General features: G+C 51.1%; 1 protein-coding gene across 1 annotated transcript in view; it reads right to left on the bottom strand.

The window, feature by feature from the left end:
- Positions 1-27,150, bottom strand: part of B4GALNT3 (beta-1,4-N-acetyl-galactosaminyltransferase 3) — an 85,958-nt gene that overhangs the window by 21,838 nt on the left and 36,970 nt on the right. The window contains exons 2-3 of the mRNA XM_045554686.1: positions 3,215-3,318; positions 2,236-2,313 (exon numbers count right to left, since the gene is read on the bottom strand). Of these exons, the coding sequence (XP_045410642.1) occupies positions 2,236-2,313; positions 3,215-3,318 (182 nt within the window). The remainder of the gene's footprint in view (positions 1-2,235; positions 2,314-3,214; positions 3,319-27,150) is intronic.

A 27,150-nucleotide genomic window follows, 5' to 3' on the forward strand; every position in this document is an offset into this window, starting at 1 on the left:
GGGCTTGTCCGTTAGTGTCATGACGTGGGTTGACAGTCACTCCAAGCAGCCCAGCCCCCAGCCGTCCAGCTGGCCAGTCTGTCTCTGACACAACAAGCAGAATGTCTAAGGCCGCTGTGCCGCCGAGAGTGGCTCCTGGCGTCAGACCCTGGGCGACGGTGCAAGAAGAGATCTTGATCCTTCTGCCCCGTCCTCGCTCCCCAGAGCAGGACGTGCGCTGCCTGCAGCCTCGACTGCGGGACCCGGGAGCGGGGAGCCCGGCACGACCTGGCGGCCCCGGCAGCTCGCGGACGCCGGTAAACGGCTCTACGGCTCTATGGTTCCGCCGGGGCTTCCTGCTGACAGCGCACCCGACAGGCAGGGCTGTCAGGAGGTGGTGGCACAGGACGGGGCCGGGCTGTGGGACGGCTGTTACCGACCCGCCCAGGGCCTGCCTTCCTCTCCTTGTTGGGAAAATAACACAACTGGATCGGTGATTCCCTGAAGACAGTAATGAGGATTTTGCAAGCTAATTTTAATATTAAAACCATGAAATCAATGGAAATCAGTCATTTACCACCAAAAGACCATACATACTTACTAAAATAAAATGTTTCTTTAAAAAGTTAATCCTATTTTAATCTCTATTTGCTACCTGGTCCCTGTTTTTGTTTCATTACATATTTACACATATATCCTTGATTGGCAAAACAGTGGGGAAATTGGTTATTAATAAATGTAGAATGTAATGTAGCTATAATCTTTCAAAATAGTTGGTTGTTTTGTTTTGTTTTGAGACCGAGTCTCACTCTGTCGCCCAGGCCAGAGTGCAGTGGTGTCACCACAGCTCACTGCAGCCTCAGATTCCTGGGCTCAAGTGATCCTCCTGCCTCAGCCTCCCGAGTAGCTGGGACTGCAGGTGTGCACCACCACAGCTGGATAATTTTTCTATTTTTAGTAGAGACGGGGGTCTCACTTTTGCTCAGGCTGGTCTCGAACTCCTGAGCTCAAGCACTCCTCCTGCCTTGTAAAATAGTTGGTTTATTAAGGAAAAGGATCCAAGCTATCCTTAAAGGAGAGAAAGCTGGATCACCAGATCTTTAAAGCAACTTCTTTTCAAAATACTATCTCCAGGTAGGGCAGGCTTAAATACCTGATGATGTTACCCAGTGCAGGTATGCCAGCATTGTAATCTACCCTCTCTCAAGGCTTTAAAGAGCAGCAGCTTCACAGTACAGATAACCTAACAACGCCTTCAGTATGATACTGCCTGCTCCACCTCTGCCCCAGAGCACCCGGGTGGACTGGAGATGAAGCCAGCAGGCTGCAGAGCCCCGTCTGTGCAGGTGTGGGCGAAGACGGTGGGCCGGCCTACTCCACCCAGCCGAGGAAAGCAAGCTATGTCCACAGGTCTGAAAGACACTAAAACATTCTGGGTTCTAAACAAGTTGTAAAATACCAAACCCAAATTTAAAAATTTCATCCCCAAAGCACCATGCTACTCTGAAATCCTGGCACAAGCACCTCCCTAAGGTAATCTTGCGGATGTCCCTTGTGCAACTTCCCTGAGCCTCAGTTTCTTCACCAGAAGAACCTGTCAAAACCTGTATAAAGAAAAGGTATCATGATGGTTCTGACAACTTGTATGCACGTGTTTAACTGCCTCCTATAAAAATTTTCTAAAGCAGTTTCCTAATGCATGTTCCTTAGAACACTAGTTTCACAGAATATTAATCGGTGTTTCACAGAAAAAAAGCAATTCAGGAGGCAAATAAGTTTGAGACATGCTGAGCTAAATCCAGTTAGATTACTGTGGAACTTCTCAGAACCTTTCATATGCTAACATGCATTTCTGAGAAGGGGATGTAGCATATAGTTTTTAAAACTTATTTAAAAATGCACCCCTTCCTCCTGGAATGTCTTATGCGGCTTAGTGGTCCAAGAAAGATGGTTTAGGAAACTGTCTTCCAGTTGGGGATTGGCATGCCATGGAAGTCATGTAACTTTCCTGAGCCTTGTTTTTCTCACCTGGGAAATGAGGATAATGACACTGTCTCACAGGGTCATAATACGCAAAGCCCAGCACACAGCAGGCTGTCAGCTAATGTTAGTGTTCCTTCTCTAAAGGAAGAAAATCAAACGAGCCTAGGAGGGTAAAAATTTCAATAGTAACAACTAGAAGAAAATTTCTGGAATTATCTATAAAAATTATTTTTTCAACCTTCTCAAAGAACAGGGACAGTAAGCATCCCTTACCTCCGAGAGCCAGGGTACAGGCTTGTTCCGCTTCAAGTAGCTGCTGTTACTGCTTCCACCTTGGCCGACTGCTTGGTCCTAGCGGGAGAACGAAGAATCAACTTGGGAACATCAGGATGAGAAACAGGGGCAGGACAGGACTCAGGGCCCCTTGTAAGGTCCCCTGGGGAAGCAGAGTCTCCCAGGAAGCTCATCCACCTGAGGGGCACTGCCCTGCACCCTCCACGGGACACCCCTCGGGGCTGTTCGCACGGCTCACCAGGCGGACACCAGAGGTTCTTTTGCTTTCCTGAATTTCCTCCGTCTTCCCCATAAGGGGAATAAAAAAAGTTTTTTTTTCCGAATCAGATCAAGGCCTCTTAAAGGCAGGGCCCTTGACTCCCTCTTCCTCCACACGTCCCAAGGCTCTGCCCAGATTTGTCACTTGTTCCAGCATGTGGGAGTCCCTCAGGGACACCCCAGCCGGGTCCACAGGTTCTGTTTGGGTCTGGTCCGGCTTCTAGTCTGTTCTAGGCTCAACCCTGGGGCTCCAGAATGAATTAGTCCCCAATGTCCCTAGTCTGCCTCCCTGGGACCGTTGGCCCGAGAAACACCTCAGGGAAATGCTCCCTCACAAATCGATAGCCCCACTGCTGGCAGGGAGGGTGTCTGTCCACCTGATCATCTCTGACTCCCAGCAGGAGCACCTGGTATCGCCACCAAGGTGCAGCCCAGCCTTGCACCAGCGCGAGGCAGCACATGCCTGGTGCTACCAAACAGGGCACCGTAGACTGGGTGACACAGGCGGAAACAGGGAAGTCAGGCCCATCTCTGCTCGCTCAGCTGGGAGACCCCAGACGCCAGGCTAGGACTCCAGGGGTGGCCTCCTCTGCCTCTCCCCCGAGCCGAGCGGCGCTTCCTGTAATGAAGGCCACGGGGCAGGGCAAGTGGGGCCCGCGCCGACACAGCAGCAGGGCAATGGGCTGGCCCGGTCACATACCTCAAGGCTCAGCCTCTGGGGATGGTAGAACTGGAGGTTCGGATCCACAGCTGGAATATTCCTGCTGGCCAGAGCCTGGGCCAGCTCTCTCCAGCTGCCGTACCCTGCAGGAGGGGAGGAAGAAAGGAGCGAGGTGTGGTTTGGAGACCTCGCACGAGTGCAAGGCTAGGGGGGAAAACAGAGCGGTGGTCTTCCCTCCTGCTCCACAGCCCCTTCATACGGCTGGGGCTGTGTGCTGGGGGAAGACATTACAAACTTGGCCACGGTCAGAGAGGGCAGAGGGGGGACAAGGTGACACCCGTGAGCAGTTGCTGCTTCCACAGGCCAGGGGGCAGCCAGGCCGGTGAGACGGCCCCTGTGCTCCCACTGCCGGCCCTACCGGAGCCCTCTGGAGGCCCAGTCCCCCGGGCCGCGGTGAGAAACGGCCACACAGGCAGAGCGCTCGCCCTCCCGGCTCGGTCCCGTCCTCTGTGCCCAGGGGACAGCGGGAAGGGTGGGCCTGGACTTGGTGCTCGCTGGACGCATTTAAGGAGTGCTGGAGGTAAGACTGACGGGCGCTCCGGGCTGGTCTGGAGGCCGTGCCGACCGCCGACACCGGCACCCTGGAGCTCTGAACTGTCTGGCTGACGCACGTCTGGACGGGCAAAAAGCCAAACCACGGCGAGGGTGAGGGGGCACAGGGGAGTGTGGGGCGCGCGCCAACGGTGGGGGCGGCGAGGCCGGTGGTCAGCCACCGCGCCCCCCGCGCTCAGAGCTCCCTGCCCGGAAGGAGGCCGCCCGGGCAAGCCGCTTGGCTTGGGTAAGTTGGCCCTAAACTGGAATCACAGGCTGTCAAGGGCTTTCAAAGTCACCTAGTCCTCATTTCAGATGAGAGAAAGGGACCCAGGCTGGTCAAATGACTAATCCAGGCTCACTCCGAAGCAGTGAGAGGCTAAGAGGAGAACCACGTTTCTGTGATTTCCGCGGGGCTGCGGCTTTCTCTCCAGCAGTTCTCTCCAAGATGCCTCAGGACACCGTGGCGGCCCGTGCGAAAGGAGTCAGAGTGACGCTCTCCAGCCACTGGGAGCCAACGGTTGGCAGCGGGCATTAGTGTCACAGAAACCCCCACGTGAGCACCAGCACAGACACGCTCGGCCAACCAGACAGCGGAGACAGAGCACAGCCTGCAAATCTGGGCCCCACAGAATGTTTATGTCACAGACTCTGGGAGGGGTGGGGACAGGGCCGCACACTGGGGTGCAGGGGTGGGGTGGGGGTGCTTTTCTTTCCTGGCCCTTTAGCGTGTACTATGTATCTCACAGGCACGATGTCCCCGAGCCGCCGGGGGTCTTGGCTGATCATCCCACTTTACAGATCGGGAAAGAAACTCAGAGCTTAAAGTCACAGAGCTGGGTGTTCTGGGGCCAGGATGAGGACAGAGAGCCTCTCCGTCCGCGAGGCAGCGTTTTCTTACTCCGGGCAGAGGAACAGCTGAAGAACTGCGCCCAGGGCTTTCTGCACAGACATGAAACCTCCACTCCTGCTACGGGAATGGGACTTCCACAGGCTTATCCCTCTGCCATCAAGGTCCCTGAAGTTTCCAGGAACAGGTCAGACCAGTTCAGTGCCCTCCAGAGTGTTCCGGGGAAGCAGGATGCTGGAGCCAGTGGGGTGAGGTGAAAATATGGGGAATGAGGGAGGAAGAGGAAAATGCTCTCAGCCGACACACTCCATTTCAGGATGAGCTCGGGGAAAAGCTGCTTGTTCACCTAATCCCAACGCAAACCCGTGATCTGAAGAAAGAACCCAGCCCCTCCCAGCCCCAGGGGCTGCTGGCTAGCGGCTGGGGGCTCTGGTGCCCGCGACCAGTGAGTCATTCTGTGTGTGTGTGTGGGGCGGACAGGCCCTGCCTGGCTCTGGGTCACCTCGCCCGACCTTGCTCTTATGACTAAAACCCACTTACTTTCAAAGAAATGCTATCTGCCTATCACTGCGAGTCTCAAACGAACGTTCTAGAGACTGGTTTTCAGCTCCAGCCAAACTCTTTGACTGCGGGAAGTCACACCAAAGCAGTGACGACTTACCCAACAATGAACTGTCCTTGTGGGCCTTCTGCTCCCTTTGGCCTGGCACCTGCTGAAAAGCGACCAAGACTCCCTCCTTGACCAAACCTTGGACAGGCTCCTCTGAGCCCTCTCTTCCATGAGGCCTCGCTCCCGGGCCCTGCCCTGGGCCTGCCCGTCTCAGGCTTCAGCAAGAATCCTGCTGAGTCAGTTCAGAGAATCCCCTACCCCGACACCTCACCAGGCGCCTGCCTCCCACCCTTGCTGCCAGCGAGACCCTGTTAGGCTGGCCAAGCAAGAGCCCCCATCTGGATGTCTCGTCTTGGTGACTTTCCATCCACTGACCCCTCACTCTGCTGTGGCCCCAAATCTCCAGTTGTCTTGGCTGTATTCAGAGTCGAGCTCAGTCCTACCCTGAAGTCTCTTGCCCCTACGGCAGTAATGCGAACAAACTCTGTCCTCACCACCTGTGACAGAGTGCGGTTCTGTTCTCTCTAATGGAAGGCAGGGGTGGCTCTATCAGTGACCAAGGACAGTTCACTGAGGGGCAGGCTGTGAGGGGAGGGGATTCGGTGAAGTTAAATCAGGCAGGCCCTGCTGGGCCGCAGGTGGGTCTCGGTGGCTCTGAGGTGCCAGACACGCAGGATCCTCACCATCCCAGCCTCCAGCCGTTTACGGAGTGGCAAAGTCCCTCCGCAGACCTCACCGCGTGGCGGACAGACAAGCCGGCTGTGGGGCAGACGGATCTAACCGCACACCCACCACTCACAGGCTGGGGCTGCTCGAGCAGGTAATTCAACCTCTTTGGTCTCCGTTTCTTCGTCCAGGTGGTGGGGATAGAGGGCCTGGCCCACAGGACTGCCGTGAGGACTGGCCTAGCGCGGTGTCTGACACGCTACGTGCTCAAATAAGCATTCCTTCTGCCCAAAAATGTCTGAGCTTGGGGCTTTGGATCTGGGAGTGGAAGACCTGGGTTCCAATCCCTTTTGAAATAGCCAGTAGCTCTCTGACTCTCTTCTCTGCTGACTGAGCAAAGCGAGCGGCACATGGGGCAGTGGTGGCTCAGAGGCACGACAGGTAGCGCCTCCTCTCTGTTTCGAGGGCTCTGTGGCCCCTGTAAGTAGTCACCGCGTGCGTCTTCCACGCCAGGCCCTGTGCTGGGCCTCTGGACACTCCCTCTTCCCGTCTTGGCCTCCGCACTAGGCCTGCCAGGGGGGCCCGGGCATTGCTCAGCCCTCCTGGGGGGACTTGGAGAACGTGCCGGTTTCACTATTGACATTTGTCACTCGCCCTCTGCTGAGTGAACCCTCCTGCTCCTGGCCAGACCTCTCCTCCCAGAGCGCCAGCTGCCAGAGTCTGTCTCTCCTGCCACCGGTGTCACACTTGTGCCAGGAGACAGACACCCGATCTCAGGTGGCAGAGAAAGCAGCGCCGCAGGCCTCGTCTTCTGCCCTCACGGAGCTGAGCTACCAGAATTCACATCGGCCGGGGCTTGGCCGCTTCCCTCCCCGTGCAGTACAGACTCTGCAAAGGCCTGAAGGTCATCGTTTCGGCTCACGGGTGAAAACACGGCTACACACATACATGTGGGATACACCTACATCCCTCTGTGAGTTTTTTCAAAGACTTGCACATACATTATTTCATCGCCTCCCCTCACTTCCCTGTTAGGTGTTGTCATCTCCATTTTAGAGACGAAGAAACAGAAAGGTAAAGTCATCAGCCCAAGGACACACAGAGAATAAGATAATCCATGCAAAGGACTTAGGGCCTGGAGCATAATAAGCACTTAGCACACTGCAGCTTATTACTTTTATTATCAGTCACGATGCTGCAGATCTAGAGCTTGCGTTTATTTCTCCCGGTCCTTGGTCTGAATCGTACCCAAGAGAAAGGAAGTCCCTTGCTGCTCAGGCTGGGGGTGGTGTTGCAGATTCTGGGGTGGGACTGCAGGCTGGGCCTCCTAACCCCACTCCCGGGGGCTGAAACACTTCAAAGCACTTTCAACTTACCAGGCAGAAAGTTCAGACTAAATTCGCACATAGATATAAAGTCCTAAAGCCTGTTAAAAAAGACCCTGGACTAACGAGCTGACCCACAACACGCTAGAGCCACGCCCACGACAGGAAAACCTCCCCAAACCAGCCTAACACGTAAGCATGTACTCAAAGCTCTACCCATGTCCAACAGGGCCCTTTACACGGCACATGGTCAGATGCGTTGCTTTCGCTCCTAAGCAACTGTAATATGGCAATACGAACAGCAGCTAACCTTTACTGAGCACTCACTGTATGTAAGGCAGCATGCTAAGAGTTTCATTTCACTGTGGAAAAGGCCGGTAACACATGCGTGCACACACTTCACTCCATGGTGAGCCCACTATGTGGCCCCAGAATCTCTTCAAATCCTTTGCTGGTCTACACTGGGAGTAATACCATCAGCCCCAAATGAGTTAGGTTCACCTCACCTCACACTCCCACATCTTACTTCTTGCTCCTGTGGACACGGACTACCCACCTACAGACGCACTGGGGTGCAGGCAGCCCGACCCAGCAGCTGGTCACGCCCACCCAGAAGTGAAGGGGTGAACAGCGGAGCAAAAGGGTTACCTCTCCACCCCCAAAGGCCAGTTCCTCCATCAGCAGGGAGCCTGGGAACAGTTCAGGAGTGCCAGCAGGGGGCGGGGGCTGAGTGCCAGGCCTGAAAGAGAAGCCCCACGGTGGAGTGGGGGTGGGGTGACATCCCGGGCAGAGGTGTCCCCAGCCTCAGGGGCGGGGCTCCACTAGAAAGGGTCCTAGGAAGGTGCGGGGCACAGCGAGGGCTGGCTCCAGGCGCCTCACCAGCTGCAGAGGTCCCACGGACACAGGGCGAGCGGAGATGGTTTGCTAAGAGGCCCTAGGGTCTGCACAAAGAACTGCTCACCAGAGACTAAAGCTGGCATGAGAAAAGGTGATGAAATCCAGGAGCCGAACAGAGTCAGAGCCCCAGAGGATAGGAGGTCGTCTAGGGAACGAATGAGAGGCCGTAACGTCCGCAGCACGGTCCATGAGCACCAGGAACCAGCGCTGAGTCCTGGGACGAAAAAGCAGGCACTGCGGCTCTGTCCTTGAAGAGCACTGAAGGGCCAGTCACGCTGCTGTGGCTAGAAGCCAGTAGGGTCTAGACCCCGCCAGAAACCTGAAGTGGCACAGTCAGGGATGAAACCAGGGACGTGTCACCAGGGAGGGAGTCTCTCAGGCACACCCTAAGCTCCAATGGCAGAGACAGGATGTGTGGCTGAAGCTTTCCAGCGCATGACGCCCCAGGGACCTTGATGCAACGAAAGTCATTATTAACGTCACTACAGAGTAAGTTAGCATTTACGTGTAAGGCACACACACACACATATGTCTACTTATACATATGCCCATTATATTTATATTAAAAGAAACAAAGATTATTTTATTTACTATAATAAACCAGCCAGGCCTGGTGGCACGAGCCTGCAGTCCCAGCTCCTCGGGAGGCCGAGGCAGGAGGACTGCCTGAGCCCAGGAGCTGGAGGCTGCAGTGAGCCGTGACTGCCTGTGAACAGGCACCGCACTCCAGCCTGGACGGTGTAGACAGACCTCGTCTCTAAAAAGAATTTAAAAATTAAAAATTAATATATTAAACCTACAGAAAAACATAGCTTAGAGATTAAAATTTTTGCCAAAATTCACAAAGGCAGTAAAGTGACCAAGCCAGTACTTGAACCCAGGACAAATGCCTGTGTACTTAATCCCATTACTCTACACTGCATGTGCCTCTGCCATTGCCAGCATGCTCACCTGGTGTCAGGCGCCCACCGAGCCACCAGCCAGCATGCCCACCTGGTGTCAGGCGCCCACCGAGTCACCAGCCAGCATGCCCACCTGGTGTCAGGCGCCCACCGAGCCACCAGCCAGCATGCCCACCTGGTGTCAGGCGCCCACCGAGCCACCAGCCAGCATGCCCACCTGGTGTCAGGCGCCCACCGAGCCACCAGCCAGCATGCCCACCTGGTGTCAGGCGCCCACCGAGCCACCAGCCCACCCTGCTCTCCCACCCCCGCCCCCTTCCCTCCTGCGCACCCACCGCACTGCACACACACACTCCAGACCATCTCCTCACTCTCTAACTTGGCCACTAGCATCCCTCCATAAAAGCCAAAGAAATGCACGGGGAAGTGTGGAGACCCAAGCACACTGTCCCACGGTGCCAAAGAGCCGGAGAGCTGGACGGGACAGCACCTGAGCGTGGGCCTCCCGCCCTCTGCCTCGTTTCTGAGCTCTTCCTTCTCACCCAGCCACGTGTCTGTGAGCAGGCCTGGCCCAGGCCCATCGACGGCTGCTCAGCTCCCTTCCCCTCTCCCTGTCGCTGGCAGCACCGCAGCGAGGGCGGGACCCCAGGGACCCGAATCGCCTGCGGCCACCCACTCCTGCCCAGCTGGCAGCTGAGCTGCTGTGATGTCATTCATGGCTGGGGCAGGCTGAGGCTCGCCAGCTAGAGACGCGGGACTGGGCTGCACCCACTGCCCTGTGGGGCACCACCCAGAGGAGGGCAGCCGAGCCCACGCCATGTGCCTGAGTATCTCAGCCCTGCTGCCAGTGACTCCTGCTCACCCCAGCATCCCTGCTTGGCCCCAACATCCAGATAAAAGTGTAAAACAAGGAGGCAGATAGGAGAGGAGACAGAGAGCAAAGGCCGTTCCCATTTCGCTGCTGCTGCCCGGGGAACGTGAGGTCTGTCTATACACAGCCCAGCTCAGGAAATTTCCATTCCCCAAGCCATGGATTTGATCGAGAGGCCCCAGAAGGTTTGGCCAGGCTATAGGTCACCTCCAGGATGTCATCATTATCACCATTATCAAAAATAAAACAAACAGCCCACAACATTTAAGGGCCCATTTACGAGTCAGTGTTGTGATAATGCAGTCAGAAATACAGTCCTGTGCGGGGAGAACTGGGAATGCAGACCCTCAGGAGATGGGATGGTTTCGGGAGAGTCCAGAGGTGGAGCAGAGTCCGGGACTTCTAAGACGGCCCCGGGCCCACTGAAGAGGTGCTCTAAGCTGGTGGACCTGGGCAAGGACCACTCGGGTGTTTTCAGGATCCCTCAGATCAGGACTGACTTCCCTGAAGGCACTAGGTCTGTTCCTATGTTCTTTCTGGACTGGAACAAGACCAGCTTCTGCACATGGACAATCCTTTACCTTCCACAGTCTTAGTGGTGGTCAGAAGTAACAACTAGCAGGCTGGGGAGGGATGAGTAAACCAATCAATGAACTAACCAAACACCAGGCATTTACTGAGCACCTTTTGTATACTGTAGTACTTAGCACTCTGCTAACTGCCGATAGGTACAGCCTGCAACACGCAGCTCCACCCATTCCAGGGGCGGTGAGGGTGGGTGTCCGTGGCAAACACAAGGACCACGTGTCTGCGGACCTCTGTGGGCACTGGCACTCGCGCTGGCTCCCACGTGCCGGGCACGCACGCTGGCTCTGCTGTGCAAACAAGCAGGTGCACACCAGACACCTGGGCTAACGGGACGCCAACCATGTGACGCTGCTTAACGATTTCCCATTTTCCAGACTTGCAAGAACCTTAGGCAAAATGTTCTGCAAACATTTTCTGGGGTTAGGGAACTGGTCTTCAGTGTCCTGAAGAATTCAGGAGAAGCAACACAGATACAGGAAAACCCTGATTCTGGAAGATGGCAATGGAGTAGTTTCAGCAAAAACATCACCGGAAGTCACCTCAAGGTCTGACATTGCCATGGGAGCCTGCAGGGTTGGAGCCACAGTGGGCCGGCAGCCTGGTAGATGGTCAACAGCCTGCGCTCGGTCCCCGTTTCTGTTCAGGTGGAAGGAGGGAGGAGGAACTCTGTTCCCTGGCCGGGCAGAGGTGACCCCACCCTGACTTACGGAGGAGGTGGCTCCGCAGTTGGAAGGCCTGCGGAACAGAAGGCATTAGAGAAAGAAGAGCAGGAACCAGAATGAAAAAACGGGAGGTCAGGAAAAGAGTGGGAGGGAGAGGAACAGAGTGGGAAGGTGGCTTTGAAAAGGAGAACAGCATTGCCTCCCAGCTAAGGACAGGAGGGGAGAAGTGAGAAATGCTTGGTAATAACTATGTTAATTATGAAGAGCTAGACTTGGTGATGACTGCAGTGAGATGCCAAAAGGAACCTGGAGGGAAACATCACTCTTTACAAAGCCCTCCTCCATACATTACCTGTTTGACCCACTAACAGGTTTATGCCCTGTGCATTTAAAAGATAACCAACAGCTAACAAATGTGCATTTGCCCAGGCCAGTGTAAGCGCTTGACTTACATTGTCTCATTTCATCTTCATAACAAGCCTTTAGGTAAGTATTAATATTATTCCCATTTTACAGATGAGAAAACTGAAGCCCTGAATGGTAAGGAGGTGACATATCTACCCAAGACCTCAGAACCTCTAGAAAATAAAGCTGAGATTTAACTCCTGCTGTTTTCTTTTTTCTCTCTTAACAAGTATCTTATACAGTGCCTTTTGTTTGTTGAATGAAAAATGAAAAAGCAAAGAAATCTAAGGGAAGCAGGGAGAGGCAGGGTCCCTGAGGCCTAGAAAGTTTTCTAGGGCCACACAGAGCCTGGGCTTGGGACCAGCAGCCAGGAACCACAGCCTGCCAGCCCTCTTCGCGGATGTCTCCTTTGGGAACAACAGGCTCTTTCAAGCATCTTGTTGAGCTCCTTCTCTTTTCTGCACCACACTTGAAAACAAATAAGGTGCATTATCTGATCTGGAGAGCTGCCAGCTGCTAGGTCTGCAGGGTCTGATGACGGTGGCTTGCCGAAGCCACGCTGAGGTTGTTGTAACCTGCTCTGGGGAAGGCAAGGTGATGGCTGGGACAGGGAAGGCGTGACAGTGACTGCTCTCCCAGAGAGGCACTTGGGGATCTGCCCTGCCCCTCCCCACAGAACACCCCGGAGTCAACCACCCTACAATCAATCATCGCATGTTTTTGCATCAGAGCCCTTTCATATTCTCAGGCTCGTTTTCATCCCGATGCCATGAGTCATTTCCATTTGCTGATGGGGGCACAGAGGCCTGCAGATAAGGCAACTGCTCTGTGTAATGCCAAAGGGAGCGTGGAGGCCCAGGCTGGAGCCGAGCCTTTTGATTCCTGGCCCCGGCTCGGGGCACCACAGCACAGCGCTCAGCCACGTGGCTGCGGCCGAGTGAGCCACAGGCAGAGTGTTCTGGAGACCTGACTGAGCCGAGTCGGGGGAGGGACTGAAAATTAGCACCATGTGGGCAGAAACAAGGTCTTGTTCGTCACTATATTCCCACCCTATAAATGAGTTGAAATTAGCAGTTTCAACACATCTGAGCTTCAGAGAGGGGTTAAATTTCTTGGGTCTGATTTTATAGTCCCACTGTATACATCAGTTATTTGATGCACGTGGAGTGAAAGAACTGATGGAAGGATGACAAGGAGGGTTTAGCAGAGGCCTGGCACGTTCATCACCATGGAACAGATCAGGCATCTGCTGCCCACAGTTCTGGGCGAGGCACTGAATGAACGACCGAGACTGGCCCTGACATTCCGAGAAGTTAACGACCAGCTGAAGGCTGTCCCAACACCTGTGGACACTCACTATGGCACAGATGTCACAGTCACAACCCAAAGGTGCCTCTACACGAGTGCTTTCTTTAGGGTCCTCTTTCTCTCTTTTTTAAATTTAATTTTTAGATCGTACGCTCTCTCTCTCTCTGTCTCTCTGTGTATGATAAAATATACATTACCATTTTACCTTTTTTTTTGAGACAGGATTTCACTCTATTGCCCAGGCTAAAGTGCAGTGGCATGATCACACCTCACTGCAGTCTCAAACTTCTGGGCTCAAGTGATCCTCCTGCCTCAGCCTCCTAAGTAGCTGGGACTACAGATGCACACCTGGCTAATTTTTTTTTTTGTAGAGATGGGGTCTTGCTATGTTGGCCAGGCTGGTCCCCAACTCCTGGCTTCAAGCAATCCTCCCTCCTTGGCCTCCCAAAGTGCTGGGATTCCAGGCATGAGCTACCACGCCTGGCCTTGTCAGAGCCTTTGAAAGTGATAAACTTCCTCAATTCATTTTAACCTTGGTTTAAAAAAAAAAGAAAATTTAAGAATTGTTGCCATCTACGGGAGCTTAGAAATCACTACTGCAAGCCCCAATATCCTATCTACTAGAAAACTGAAGGCTTGAAGACTGGGGTCGTAACACAACTTAGATGGAGAACCAGAACTAGAAACAGAGCTCCGCCTTCTGGCCCAGGAGTCTTCAGTCCAGACCACACAGCCAGTCTGCCAGCGTGGCGCTGCAGCCCGACGAGGATCGTGCAGCAGTGTCAGCAGCAGTGATGAAGCACTTGCAGTCTGGAATCCGAAACTGCACACAGCCCTCGCTGTGGAAACAGAGTCCAGCGTAAAGAGGCATCCTGGAGAAAAGTTCCTCTAAGAATTTGAGAGCTACTAGTTTGGGTCCAGCCCAGTTCTAACTCTAGAATCTTTATCACGTAAAGGAAGCTTTGGAGCTCTTCAGAAGCACAGGCTGTGTCACACTCACCTTTGACCCTTCCCCTCCAGCCTCAGCCTTAAACCTTTTCCTTTGCATTCACAGCTTGGCTAATTTTGGTGCAAGAAGCCCAGCTTTCAGCTTATCTCAGCTTTCAATACGCCCTCCTCACTCGGCTTAATCATTTCTAGCTTTTGATTTAAAGTGAGAGACATGGGCTGGGTATGATGGCTGACACCTGTAATCCCAGCAATTTGTAAGGCCAAGGTGGGAGGATCGTTTGAGGCCAGGAGTTTGAAACCAGCCTGGGCAACATAGCAAGACCCCATCTCTAAAATAATAATAATAATAATAATAATAATAATAACAACAAAAAGGTTTGAAATATTGTGTGAATTACCAAGATGTGACACGGAGACACGAAGTGAACACACGCTATTGGGAAATGGCACTGATGGACCTGCTCAACACAGGATGGCCACAAACCTTCAATGTGGAAAAAATGCAGTATCTGCAAGTGTAATAAAACAAGGTCTGCCTGCACTGCTCTGCCATGCTCTCTCTTAACATTCTACACGAAGGGAAAAAACAACCTTTTCTCTGGATTAATGACCACTTTTTAAAATATATGAACAAATACAAGTATGCTCGAGAAGAGAGGGGAATTTGGACTCAGTAGGAAAGAAGCCAGGTAGAGTACCAACGGTCAGCTCCGTCAGCATTATTTACATTTGTTTTCCCCTTCACAAATGAGAACCTGTTCACTGGACTGCAGTGTAATTGTTGAAACATTCACTCTCGTGGTCACAGTTCCTTCCATAAGATAATCTCTACTGTTCTACTCTTACCTTCACCAATGCAATGAAACATTGACTCTTAGCACAGCTGATTAAACAAGTGAGGAATTGTTTTTATATCCCATATGGTCAAAGCACCAGCTCTATGTCCATAGGGCAAAGTGTAATAATAGAAAAGTGGGGCTCTTACTAAGTCAACTGGTTATTTGATGTGTTAGTGACCATATTTTCTGAACTCAAAAAAAAATCAGGGTAAGTGGTCTGACCATGGCAAGACAATCTCTGAAATGGTTCATCTTTCCTGGAAACCCAGGCCACACCCTCACATTGTTTGACATGAAATTATCAGTTTCAAAGATCTCTATTGTTCTTAGCCTCATAAATTTGCTGGTCAAACGCCCAGGCAGCACTATCTATACAACTATATCTAACCCATTTACAGCTGGGTCAACAGGAATGTTGGTTAAAGACGCATAAATAGCTCAAGAGGATAAATGTTCATTCCCAAGACCCTCTATCTCATGTCCTACCCCTGCCCTCGCCCACCCCTGATTTCTTCCACCACTCCTTTCCTGAGCCAGCAGCCAATCCAGTCTCGTTGCATGCTGGGAGGGAAGTGACAGCTGGCCCAAACCAACACAAAAGCTAGGACATAGAACCAATGCTGGCCTGAATATAGTTTGAAATTCCCCCACATAGAGGACATAAAGAGGGAAGCCGAGAATATGAAAGTGGCTAACTGGAAAATCAGAGAATACTTTTACTGTCAACGCCCCTCGGTAACTGCAAGCTCTGTGCAGCGCCGAGCCCAGCTCTCTCCGGTTTGCTAACGAGACCGGGCTGAGAAGCAGCAGCCACTCAGCCTGAATCTGTGTGCCTGATTTGGCTTCAAGAACCTTGGTTCTTAAGAACTGAAAAGAACCAAAGAAGAAATCAAGGATATCTAAGAAGAGGAACTGATAAAAACTGCTTGGGAATTGGGTAGCCAACTTGGATCCTCACCAAAAAAGGAGGAGAAAGTAAGAGAGTGCTTGGGAGAAGCAGCCAGTGCTACGAGAAAGCTCCAAGATGAAAAGCGAGAGGGAGACTTATTACCCCCGATCTGTGCAACTCTCATTTTACCTGCACGATACTTAAATGGTTTCTGGAGCTTTCCCCTAGTTGGCGTACTTGTGAAAACAAATGAGGTTCAGAGAACTTGGATATTTTGGGGGGGCGGGGGGCGGTTCTTGAACATAAACTTTTTATTTTTTCAATCCAAGGTCATGGTCTAGGATTGAGCATAAACTTTGATATTTAATGACCCGTGATAGCTGTCAGTATCCTAGTGATACACAGAACCCTTGGGAAGCTATTAACTGTTTAGCCTTCCCAGTCTTAGGGGAATATGTTTTCCATCTTTCAAAGCGCCTGTTGTAGGCAATTTGTAGAGTTAGATGCAAATACTCCCTTGAGTCGGGCTGACGCACTGAGCTAGGTTTCCCCAGAGTTCACCACTGTACAAACACAGATACAGCCTTCTCACAAAGACTGCACAGTCTGACATTTATTTTGAATTGGTTTCTTGGACAGTTTCTTAGAGTTCTGATGGCTGCATGAAATGGCTCATAGTGAGAAGGAAGCTTAAAAAAAGAGATCTTAAAGAGGAAAGCACAAGGCCGGGCGCGGTGGCTCACGCCTGTAATCCTAGCTCTGGGAGGCCGAGGCGGGTGGATCGCTCGAGGTCAGGAGTTCGAGACCAGCCTGAGCAAGAGTGAGACCCCGTCTCTACCAAAAAAAATAGAAAGAAATTATCTGGCCAACTAAAAATATATATACAAAAAAATTAGCCGGGCATGGTGGTGCATGCCTGTAGTCCCAGCTACTTGGGAGGCTGAGGCAGTAGGATCGCTTAAGCCCAGGAGTCTGAGGTTGCTGTGAGCTAGGCTGATGCCACGGCACTCACTCTAGCCCGGGCAACAAAGTGAGACTCTGTCTCAAAAAAAAAAAAAAGAGGAAAGCACAGTCCACAAGCTGCATTTACTGAGCATCTAGTATGTATACAGTCGGCCCTCTGTATCCATGGGCTCCACATCTGTGGATTCAATCAACCACTGATTGAAGGGAGAAAAAATACCAAATAACAATACAACAAATAAAAAATAACACAAATAAAAACTATACACTGTATTACTATTTCCCTAGCATTCATATTATACTATCACGAGTCATGTAGGGCTGACTGCAGCTGTGCAGGTCACGTGTGCGGGTCACGTGTGCAGACTGCTCCATTTCACACAGGGGACCCGAGCACTCACGGATGTTTTCACGTGTGCGTAGGGGCTCCCATAACTAATTCCCTTTTGATACCAGGGACTACTGTACGATTATATGTACAGCTGCTTTGCCTGGCTCTGGCTGGATGACCAAGTAAGGTCTTAAGAGCCAGTTTCAGAGACAGAAAGATCTGGAATTGAATCCCTGCCCTGCCACTTTCTAGCAGTGTGACCTTTGGCAAGTTCCTTAATGTCTCAAAGCCTCAGTTGTTTCTTCTCCCCATCCCCCATAGTTCAGCTGGAAAGATGAATTAAGCACATGAATGAACTAAACTAACATTTGTTCAATGCAGACAGGCAACAGGCAGCTCCTTCAGTATTTGTGATTGTTTACTCTTTTCCAGGCATTTTACATTCATTAATTTCCAATGCACAACAACCCTGTTAGGTATTATTCTCCCTATTCTCCTAATGGTAAAACCGAAGTTTAAGGAGTTTACATGATTTGCTCCAGATCTTGTAGGTGGCTGAAACGGGATTCAAACTCGTTCCGTTTGGTTTTAAAGTCCACAGTCTTCCCACGCTGCCCAATGAGTCCTCACCGCAACCCTTCCGAGCCGCTGCGGTGCGCAGACTGGCCGAGCAAGGAGGCCAGGCCCGGCCAGAAGTCACTGCCAGGTGCTCACGCCCGGGGCCACCTCCCTCCTGCGCCTTCTCGTGATAACAGGACAAGGTGCACAACTGACCACTAAGTCAAGGCTCCGGGGATTCAGAGCGGAGGACGCTGGCGGTCAGGGCCGCCGACACAGCGAAGCAGGCCTTGCTCAGGCGCTCTCGGTGGCTAGAGCTGCTGGGCCTGGGGACAGAAGTGAATCGCTGCTCCGGGAGACCTAGATTTTACAAGGCAACCACTAAGTCCCACCCAGTCACCTGTCTTGGGTCCCAGGAGCTTTTTTCCTAAAATAAAAGTCACATATGAATACTACCCTCCCCTAAGTCACAGAGTACAGCGCGTGTCAAGCAGAAATCACACCCCCCTGGAGCCCCGCCCCCGCCGCCTTCCCTCCCGGGCTACTCCTCAGTCCTTATGCTAAATGCTCCTCATTTTCCTAGGCTGGGCCCCCCGAACACCCAACTGTGCTTCTACGTTACTTTATCTTTCCCCCGCTTGGGCACCAGGGGCATCTCAAACTTAACCACGCTCTTATCTGAAACCAAACTCTTCATTCTTCCTCCCAAACCTGCCCCTCTCCATCCTGTGAACAGCAACTCCAGCCTTCCAAGCCCCAGGTCAGAAATCTCCCAGCCACTCGCTTCCTCTGCCCACATCACCCCTCAGGAAGTCCCAGCAGCGAAGCCTGCAAAACCTACCCCAAATCTGACTCCTCCCTCCTCCACCTCCACCACTCCGGCCCTAGCCACCGCCTGGCACCTGGACTGTCTGCTTCCACCCCTGCACCCTGCGGTCTAGCCCCAGAGTGACCCCACTGAAATGCAAGTCAGCCCCGTCAACCCCCGGCTCAGACCCTCCAACGTCTTTAACTCACTCGGAATACCAATCAAAGTCCTTCTGATGGCCCATGGATAAGATGTGCCGGGGACAGACCCAAGTCACACTGGTTGCCCTGGCAGAGCTATTAATAGCACCCACTTTCACTCTCAAAAGTATTTCAATTTAGACGATAAATTATATGGTCATTCAACTAATGAGGCCCTACAGATGGAATTCTGCCTGTCCTCTGATCTCATCTCCCACCCCCTTATCACCACGCCTCTCCAGCTACGCTGACGCCCTGCTGTGCTCCCAACCTGCCAGGCATGCTGCACCTCAGGGCCTTTGCACGCACCTCCCTGGAACACATTCCTCCAGAGGGCTGCCTGGCTCACTTGCTCTCTTTACTCAGGTCTCTGCTCAAATATCTAATACCAGAGGCCTTTCCTGATCATCTCATCCAGAACAGCACTCTACCCCCAGCCCACCGCTCTCCACAGCACCTGCTATCACTTGACACATCATGTGTGCGTGTGTGTAAAATCTACCTTCTCCCCACACATGTACACTTGAATGTATGTTCCGTGAAAGCAGAATTTTGTCTACTTTTTAAATTATACCTAGCACATAGTAGGCACCTGTTCAATAAATGATGACACTGTTAATAGTATCCACCTAGTTTCACATAGTGGTTACGAGGAAGAACTCTCGAGTTAGATGCTACGGTATCCAGCTTAATCTCTAAGCCTTAGTTTTCTTCTCTGTAAACTAGTGATAGTAGTAGTGTTTACCTTAGGGAGTTATGATGATGATCAAATGAGACAGTGCATATAGCAAGTGCTCAAAAAATACTGGAGATGACAAAAATAGTAAGAGTTAATACATTTAGCATTTCCAGTATGGCAGGCAGTATGCTAAACATTTTACAAATATTCTCTCATTTAATTCTCATGAAATCCTTTGAGTTAAGTACTATTATTATCTCCATTTTATATACGACGAAACTGAACTACAGAGAGGTTAAGTAACTTGCCCAAAGCTACATAGCTGGTTAGCTGTGGAGCCAGGAATTGAACCCAGGGGCTTTGGTTCCAGAGTGTGTGTTCTTATGCACTATTCTACTTCAACTCCAAACTCTCCCTACACACGGACACTTTTGTTTCCTAAAAACTCCTAGCATTTACTACACCAGTGAATAACAGATATAAAAAATTTTTAAAGTATCTCCTCTCCTTCTATCTCTCCCCATAACTAATATTAACAGTTAAGCAACCTTCCATACTTTCCTCCTTGCTCTCATACTAACGGAATTTATTAGTCTTTTATTTAAAAAAAATAGGTTCATATTACATATATATTACTCTGGTGCTTGCTTTTCTCACATCACAGACATTTCTCCAAGTCAAAAGATTTTTTAAAAATAGCTGCAATAATATTTCATGGTATGGCTACATCACAATTTAGCAAACTATTTCCCAATTGATGGACATTCAACTGTTTCCAAACAGTGCTCTAAAAACATGTATAGCTGTTATGATTTCTATAGATCAAGTTCCAAAGTGAGATTGATCGCTAGGTCAAAGGCTATATTTTTTAAATTTTAGTATATATTGACATATTATTTTCCAAAAAGGTTTGTAAACAATTCACACTGGCACTGACACTGTTTAGAGGTGTCTGTTTCCAGGCAACGTCATCAGTGCCACCCACTAATCTTGGAAATGTTCGCCAATCTGATGGGAATATACATTTTAAAAATACATTCGGGCTTGTACTATCCACGTTATCCTGCAACTTGCTTTTTTCCCCGCAACAATAACACCATGAATGTCCTTTCAACAGTTTTAAAGTTTTGCTGTTTGTGTCCCACAATTCACCCCTGTGATCCGGTGCAGGTTTCTTTCCTACCTGGGATAGGTGATCTGTCACTGACATGGGGGTGACAATGTTGACCTACCTTAACTGGCAAGAGAAGAAGAAATTATTTTTACAACAAGTACAGAACCATTTCACACCCACTGGGACAGCTGCCATCACAAAAGCACACAAGAGTAAGTGTTGGCAAGGATGTGGGGGAACTGGAGCCCTCATACACTGCTGGTGGGAACGTCAAGTAGAGTAGCCAACTTGGAAAAATTTGGCAGTTCTTCAAAAGTTACACATAGAGTTACCATATGACCTAGAATTCCATTCCTAGGTTTACACCTAAGAGAAATGAAAACATCATGGGAGCATCATTCCTAATAGCCAAGAAGTGGAAACAGCCCAAATGTCCATCAGTGATGAATGGATGAGCAAAACATGGTATATCCACACAATGGAATATCACTCAGCAATTAAAACATTAAGTACTGGCACATGCTACAACATGGATGAATCTTAAAACCATGACACTACGTAAAAGTCAGACACAAAAGGCTACATGTTGTATGATTCATTTACATGCAATGCTCACGCAGGCAAATCCACAGACGCGGAGAGGAGGCCCAAGGATGCCAGGGCTGCAGGAGGGAGAATGGCAGTGACCGCCAGTGGGTACGGGGTTTCTTTTGGGGATGATGAAAATGTTCTGGAATTAGATATTGGTGATGGCTGCACAATATAATACACTAAATATACTAAAAGCAGTGAATTGAATACTTTGATGAAGGAATAATTCTTCTTTTAAGATGGGCATTGAGAACCTTCAGCTCAGCCACCTGTGGCCTCTGCTTCTCTTTCCATCTTGGCACCTGGGCCTCTCTGTTCTCCCTCCTTCCCGAAGCCTCTCCACCCCGTTTAATCACCATCCCTAGAGAGCTGGCTCTGCGGCTTGTGAGAGCTCCTCCCTCCCTCTCCTACCCACCCCTCCACTTTGTACCCAGATCGTTTACTTATTAAACCAATTAGATTAAATGACTCACATTGCACCCTTGGGCTCACAAAAGAGCCCGACTGGCACTTGAAGGGCCTGTTTCTCCCTCAGCCCAGCCCAACTCTCCCCACCAGCACCACCCCCCCCCCCCCCCGCCCCCGCCGAGTGTCGGGTCACAGCGGGAGGAAACCTGAGACGGGAGTAGCTGGCCCTACCCACGGTGCCTTCTCACCGCAAGGAAGACCAGGCTGCCCCTCAAGGGTCGACACAATAGCCCTCTTATGTCCATGGCTCACACAGCCAGCCAGCAGCCGGCTCAGCTTCTGGGCAAACGAGTGTCGAGTTGCCAGTTCTTCAAAGCCTTATCCTGTGCAAAATTATCTGCAGGCCCCTCACCTGCCCTTTGTGGCCACACGCTGGCCCCACACGGCGGTACCCAGCGCCGTTTCTCTGGGTGCCCGTCCCCGCGACGCCTGCTTTGAGCGGGCTCCCTGCAGACGACACGACACGCAGCTAACTAACTACCTCAGGCCGCCTGGGCCCGCCACTCATCTTGCCTGGAAAATAAAGGGAAGCGTCTAAATTACTTCTCCAGGCTCTAAGAGATTTTCATTTCAACAAACACAGACTGAAGTCACTGGCCCCTGGAAGGGAGCAAAGGTGCATGAATGAGGACCGGGGAAGACAGTGTGACGCAGCCAGGCACGAGGCAGCAGTGTGGGAAGGTGTCCTGGTCCCACCCCCCCAGCACACTTCTCTACCCAGCCGCCCAGGGCACTGGGCAGGGACACACATGGAGGATGGCAGGTCTCCTCTAGGCCACACTCGGAACCACCCAGCTCTGCTCTCGGCACCTCCGTCCAAACAGCCCTCTGCAGGCAGCCCCGACAGCCCGGGATCCTGGAGGGAAGAGTGATCTGAGTCAGATCCTGTCCTGGATGGAACCACATCCTCCTGCCAGCCCCGACTCGGGTATTTCCGCCGTTGTATATTTATAAACGACTCTCTTAAAATAGGTCCCAGCAAATAGGAGCAGAGACCTGATTTAGGTCAATGAAACCTGCACTGGGGAGAGTAAAGACTATATTTTCTCCTACTCTGTATCCGGTTTTCAGTATCATTTAAATCCCCTGGGGAAGCTTCCCCCCTCCTCATTCACAGTTGCTTCCAAGTTTCTCCCGTCCTCTCCACGCGGACCAGTTTCCTAAACACAGTGGCCCAGGCTGCCTTCCAGAGCTCACTGACTATCGAGCAATTGCATTTTGCAAAGCGCTTCTCGGCTGTCTGCCCTTCTGCTCAAGGAGCCCACCCAGCCCCACCTAAATAGGGTCTGAGCTCTAGAAGGGAGAGAGCCAAGGCGCAGCTGAAGGTCAGGAGGTGTTGGCTGCCCCATCAACTTCAGGACAAGTGTCACCTTCAAAATGCTGGAAGACAGGCAGCAATAGGGACAGCAGTGCCACTGGAGTCTGTCTCAGACACCTGCTGGGACCTGGCAGAGCTTCTGTGGGTGAGAAAAGCCAGCTGAGTGTGTCCCCTCCTTTTAGTGGGGCGCCACCCTAGCAAGGCTCTTGGAGCCTGGCACCTCTGCCCAGGTCTGGGTCACACACTGCCCTGCCAACCTCGCAAGGCTGCATGGAAGGAAAGGACCCTGGCTCCTTGCTGAGAAATGGCTTCTTCCATTTTGCAGCACGGGAAGTCTGGGGGGGCCTCTGTGCAGTGACACGAGGAGGGTTGTCCGGTTCTCCTTGGCTTTGGCTTAAGTCCCAAGCTTGAGAGTGTTAGTCCTAAAAGCAGCACATTAGAATCTCTAGCGGGGGAAGAACAGCCCTGGAGCTCTGCCGTAGTGGCCTGTGGGGACGGGGGACGAGGGATGAGGTCGGGGCTGAGGTGGCGGACGTGGGGCTTGGGGCGGTGGTAAGTGTTCAGCGGGGAGGCTCAGGGCAGGTCAGAGCCTGTGCCAATTCCGAGGGACATTTGCAGAGAACCAAAACTGAGGCGAAATTTAAACATAAAAAAGTTGTTTCAAAATATGTACTAGCCCTTCTGAGGTAACAGAGAAAATGTGAAGGATCTGGAAGCTTCCTCTTCATTGACTAATATGAGCTGGATGCCCCCAGGTACGGGCCTGGGCCGCAGGGCCAGAAGAAGAGGCAGTAAGACAGACATCCCCCCCCTGCGGCTGTGGGAGCTTGGCCAAGTCACTTTTCAGATCACTTCCAGTGACAATGCACGATCACCAGAGATTTCTCTCACAGGCTAAGACCGACTCTCCAGACAGGCGGCCACCACGCCGCTGCTAGCAATATCCAGGGAATGTTCCTGCTGCCCAGGAAGCTGGCCCTGCCGTTGGGTGGGTCACAGCGCTACCAAGTTCTTCAGTGGGGCCTCCAGTGAGCCAGGGCTTTTACGGGAAAGTGCTTCCCCCACAGAGGTAGGCTCGCACACAGAGCCACACGCGTGTGATGTGCGGGCCGTGGGTGAGGGGTGGCAGCAATAGTGGCTCCACAGGCCACTGGGATCCTCTCCTCCGAGCTGTCAGTTCATTTGCAACAGTGTCAAAATCCCAAGACACCAGGAACTGTCCGTCTGACTCACTAGACAGCACCTGGACCCAGCGACACTCCGGACAGGGGCTCTCTGCCCAGGGCAGGGCCCGAGCCCTCCAGCGAACCCCGTGGCAGCCCTGAAAGGTGTTCAAAACACACAGTGATGTGGAGAAAAGTCGTCATGTATATTACAAAAGTGAAGCCATCAAAAAAATCTTTAAAGCTGTCACAGACAAGAGGAACCGAAGGAGACATGGTGACTAAATGTAATGTGGTGACATGGATGAGATCTTGGGACAGACAAACGGTCTCTAAAAGGAAATCAGAAAAAAGTATGAACTTTCGTTAGTAATAACGTACCGACATCGGTTCATTAATGGTGCCAAGTGTACCACGCTAATGTCCGGTGCCAATGACAGAGGAAACTGGGTATGAGGTAAATAGGAACGCTTTGTAGTATCTCTGCAATCTTTGTAAAGGTACAATTCTTCTCAAATAAAAAGTTTATTTTAAAATGCTCTTACTAGCTGGGCACGGTGGTGTGGGCCTGGAGTCCCAGCCACTCCAGAGGCCGAGGTGGGTTCACACCACTGAACTCCGGCCTGGGTGACAGAGCAAGACCTGTCTCTAAAGAAAAATAAAATTGTTAAAAATAAAATGCTCTTATGTCTATTAAACATGGGGACTTACATATGTGTGTGTCCGTATCATACAGGTATAGAAAGCACTTGCTTGGAAGGCATACTAAACTTTATATGGTGGTTACTTTTTTACATCATGTTTTTGAATTAAAAAAAAATGTTTTTAAGCAGAAGAAAAGAGATGGGAAAGGAAACCTAGGAGAATCAGAATTGGAAAATTCTGCCACGTTTCACTGTTTCGTGATTGAAAGGGCACTGGGCCAGGAACCACGAGACCAGGATGTGGTCCTTGTTCTCCCACTCGGCTCTGTGATCCTGGTGACCTCTCTGCCTCTTTATTTTCTTATCTGTAAAATGGTGACATTTAGGGACCACTGCAAACGTTACCTTCTATGATTTGTTAATAAACACATAAATGAAAACTTCATGTTATTAGCAGATCCATCATGAGTTCTTTAAATAATAAAGCACCCCCTAGTGCATTTAATATTTCAAGCCCTAAAAAAAAAGTCTAAACTGCACAGAATTATTCAGAGACCTATCTATAGGTATACTGTACCTGTGCCATTTTAGAGGCTAAAAGAAATGAGAGACAAATGGGGTCACAGTCTGATTTATGAGAAGAGTACTGGCATGATTGCTTAACTGGCTCAAATCTATGCAAATGAAAGAAGACAAAAAAGATGGATGGAGTTGCAATGGCATCTCTCCCACTCGTCCCTGATCTAGCTCTTCATGGGTGAGGGTGGAAAATCCTTGGCGGGCTCCACAGAGCTTTGTTCCCAGCTCCCCCTTCTCCCCCCCAACTCCCACCCCATCCAGAGGTGGGACAATTTGAGAGGCAGACCCATTCAGACTCCTATCTCTCTGCAGATAGCAATCCTGGGCTGGGTAACGTGAAACAAGGGTCTTCAGGGCGCTCTCCCTGCGACAGTGGAGGGCGGTGGGGAGATAACATCTCAGCCCGTGGAACACTCTGGCAGCGGGAAAGCGTGAGAAAGGCCGGCAATTGCAAAAGCCAAACTCAAGGATGGGGCAAATTTCTCCCCCAGGCAAATATCAGCAAGAGCCAATTCTTTATTTGGGATTTTTCCCAAGCATCTCTCCAATTCAAGGACTGGGCGGGCGGCTGAGCAGACATGCCTGCCCTTCCCTCGGGGCTCTCGGCAGTACGTGGTGGAGGGTGCGGTGGGAATGAACAGAGGAAAGGGGGCTGCTGTAAGACCCACCGATGCCGCTGTCTGGGTGAGGTCAGTCTGGTGGCCACCCGTCCCTCTACTCTAGGAAGACAGTCAAGCTCCAAGCTGTCTCACAGCAGACTACCAATAACTCATTAACTCATTCATTACACAGTGAAGAATATCTGTTAAGACTCTGGTCCCCAAACCCTACTGTACACGGCACATACAAGGAGCTAGGTTGCGCACTGCTTATGAGAATCTAATGCCTGATGGTCTGAGCTGGAGACCAGGTGGTGACGCTAGCACTGGGGAGCAGCTGCAAATACAGATTATCATTAGCAGAGAGGTTTATATAATTATTTCATTATATATTGCAATGTAATAATAGAAATAAATTGTACAATAAACGCATGTGCTTGAATCATCCCAAAACCGTCCCCCCGACCCTGGTCCATGGAAAAACTGTCTTCCATGAAACTGATCCCTGGTGCCAGAAAGGTTAGAGACTCTGTGGTGAATTCTTTATAAGGTCGCATATGCATCTTATGCATGAGAGGTTTTTTGGGGCAAAGATGCTGGAATTGAGGGCAGAAGGGTTAAGAGAGAATTTGACAACGTGGTAACTATATTTAATAACAACATGTGGTATTCTTGAGAAATGCAAAGACGGTGGATGTTTAGTGCTCTCACCACAAAAATGATAACTATGTGAGGTAACGCATATGTTAATTAGCTAGATTTAGTCATTCCAAATGTACATATACTTCAAAACATCTTCTTGTACACGGTAGATACATAAAATTTATCTGTCATTAAAAAAAAGAAATATGAGGTCAGGAGTTCGAGACCAGCCTGAGCAAGAGCAAGACTCCGTCTCTACTAAAAATAGAAAGAAATTGTATGGACAGCTAAAAATATATATAGAAAAAAATTAGCCGGGCATGGTGGCACATGCCTGTAGTCCCAGCTACCCGGGAGGCTGAGGCAGGAGGATCGCTTGAGCCCAGGAGTTTGAGGTTGCTGTGAGCTAGGCTGACACCACTGCACTCTAGCCAGGGCAGCAGAGCAAGACTCTTGGCTCCCTAACTTCAAGGAGTTTATCCTAGAATTTGAGAACGAATACGAAGGGAGAGTTCAGTCTTTGGTGTCGGCACTAACAGACGTGAGCTAACGCCGCACAGACGGGTCGGCCGCAGTGCACGGGGACAGCAGCACGGTCGGAACGAGGCGCCCACCCGCAAGGCTGCTGGAAGCGGCAGGTTTTCACGGGGGCCAGTAGGCGCCCTAGGGACGTGCTGGCCCGGCAGCCATGGCAGATGGAACTGTGGGTCTGGAAGTGAGACCCAGATCTGTCCCCCGCCTCTGCCGCTCGGCCGTGCTGCACCTGCGGTCAGTGGCGAGCCACGTTCCGTTTCAGCCTCACGTCACAGAAGCACAACCTGTCGTGCCCTTTCCAGGATGCTACGGAAACCAATGGGCTAAAACGGCTAGTCCGACGACAGTGGGTCATCAAAACTCATTAACGTCAGTGTCACTAAGTTGGTACACAGCCCCCACTGCTAAATTTGACTGGTATTAAAAAATA

Source organism: Lemur catta, chromosome 6 (genome assembly GCF_020740605.2).
Source record: "Lemur catta isolate mLemCat1 chromosome 6, mLemCat1.pri, whole genome shotgun sequence".
NCBI lineage: Eukaryota > Metazoa > Chordata > Mammalia > Primates > Lemuridae > Lemur > Lemur catta.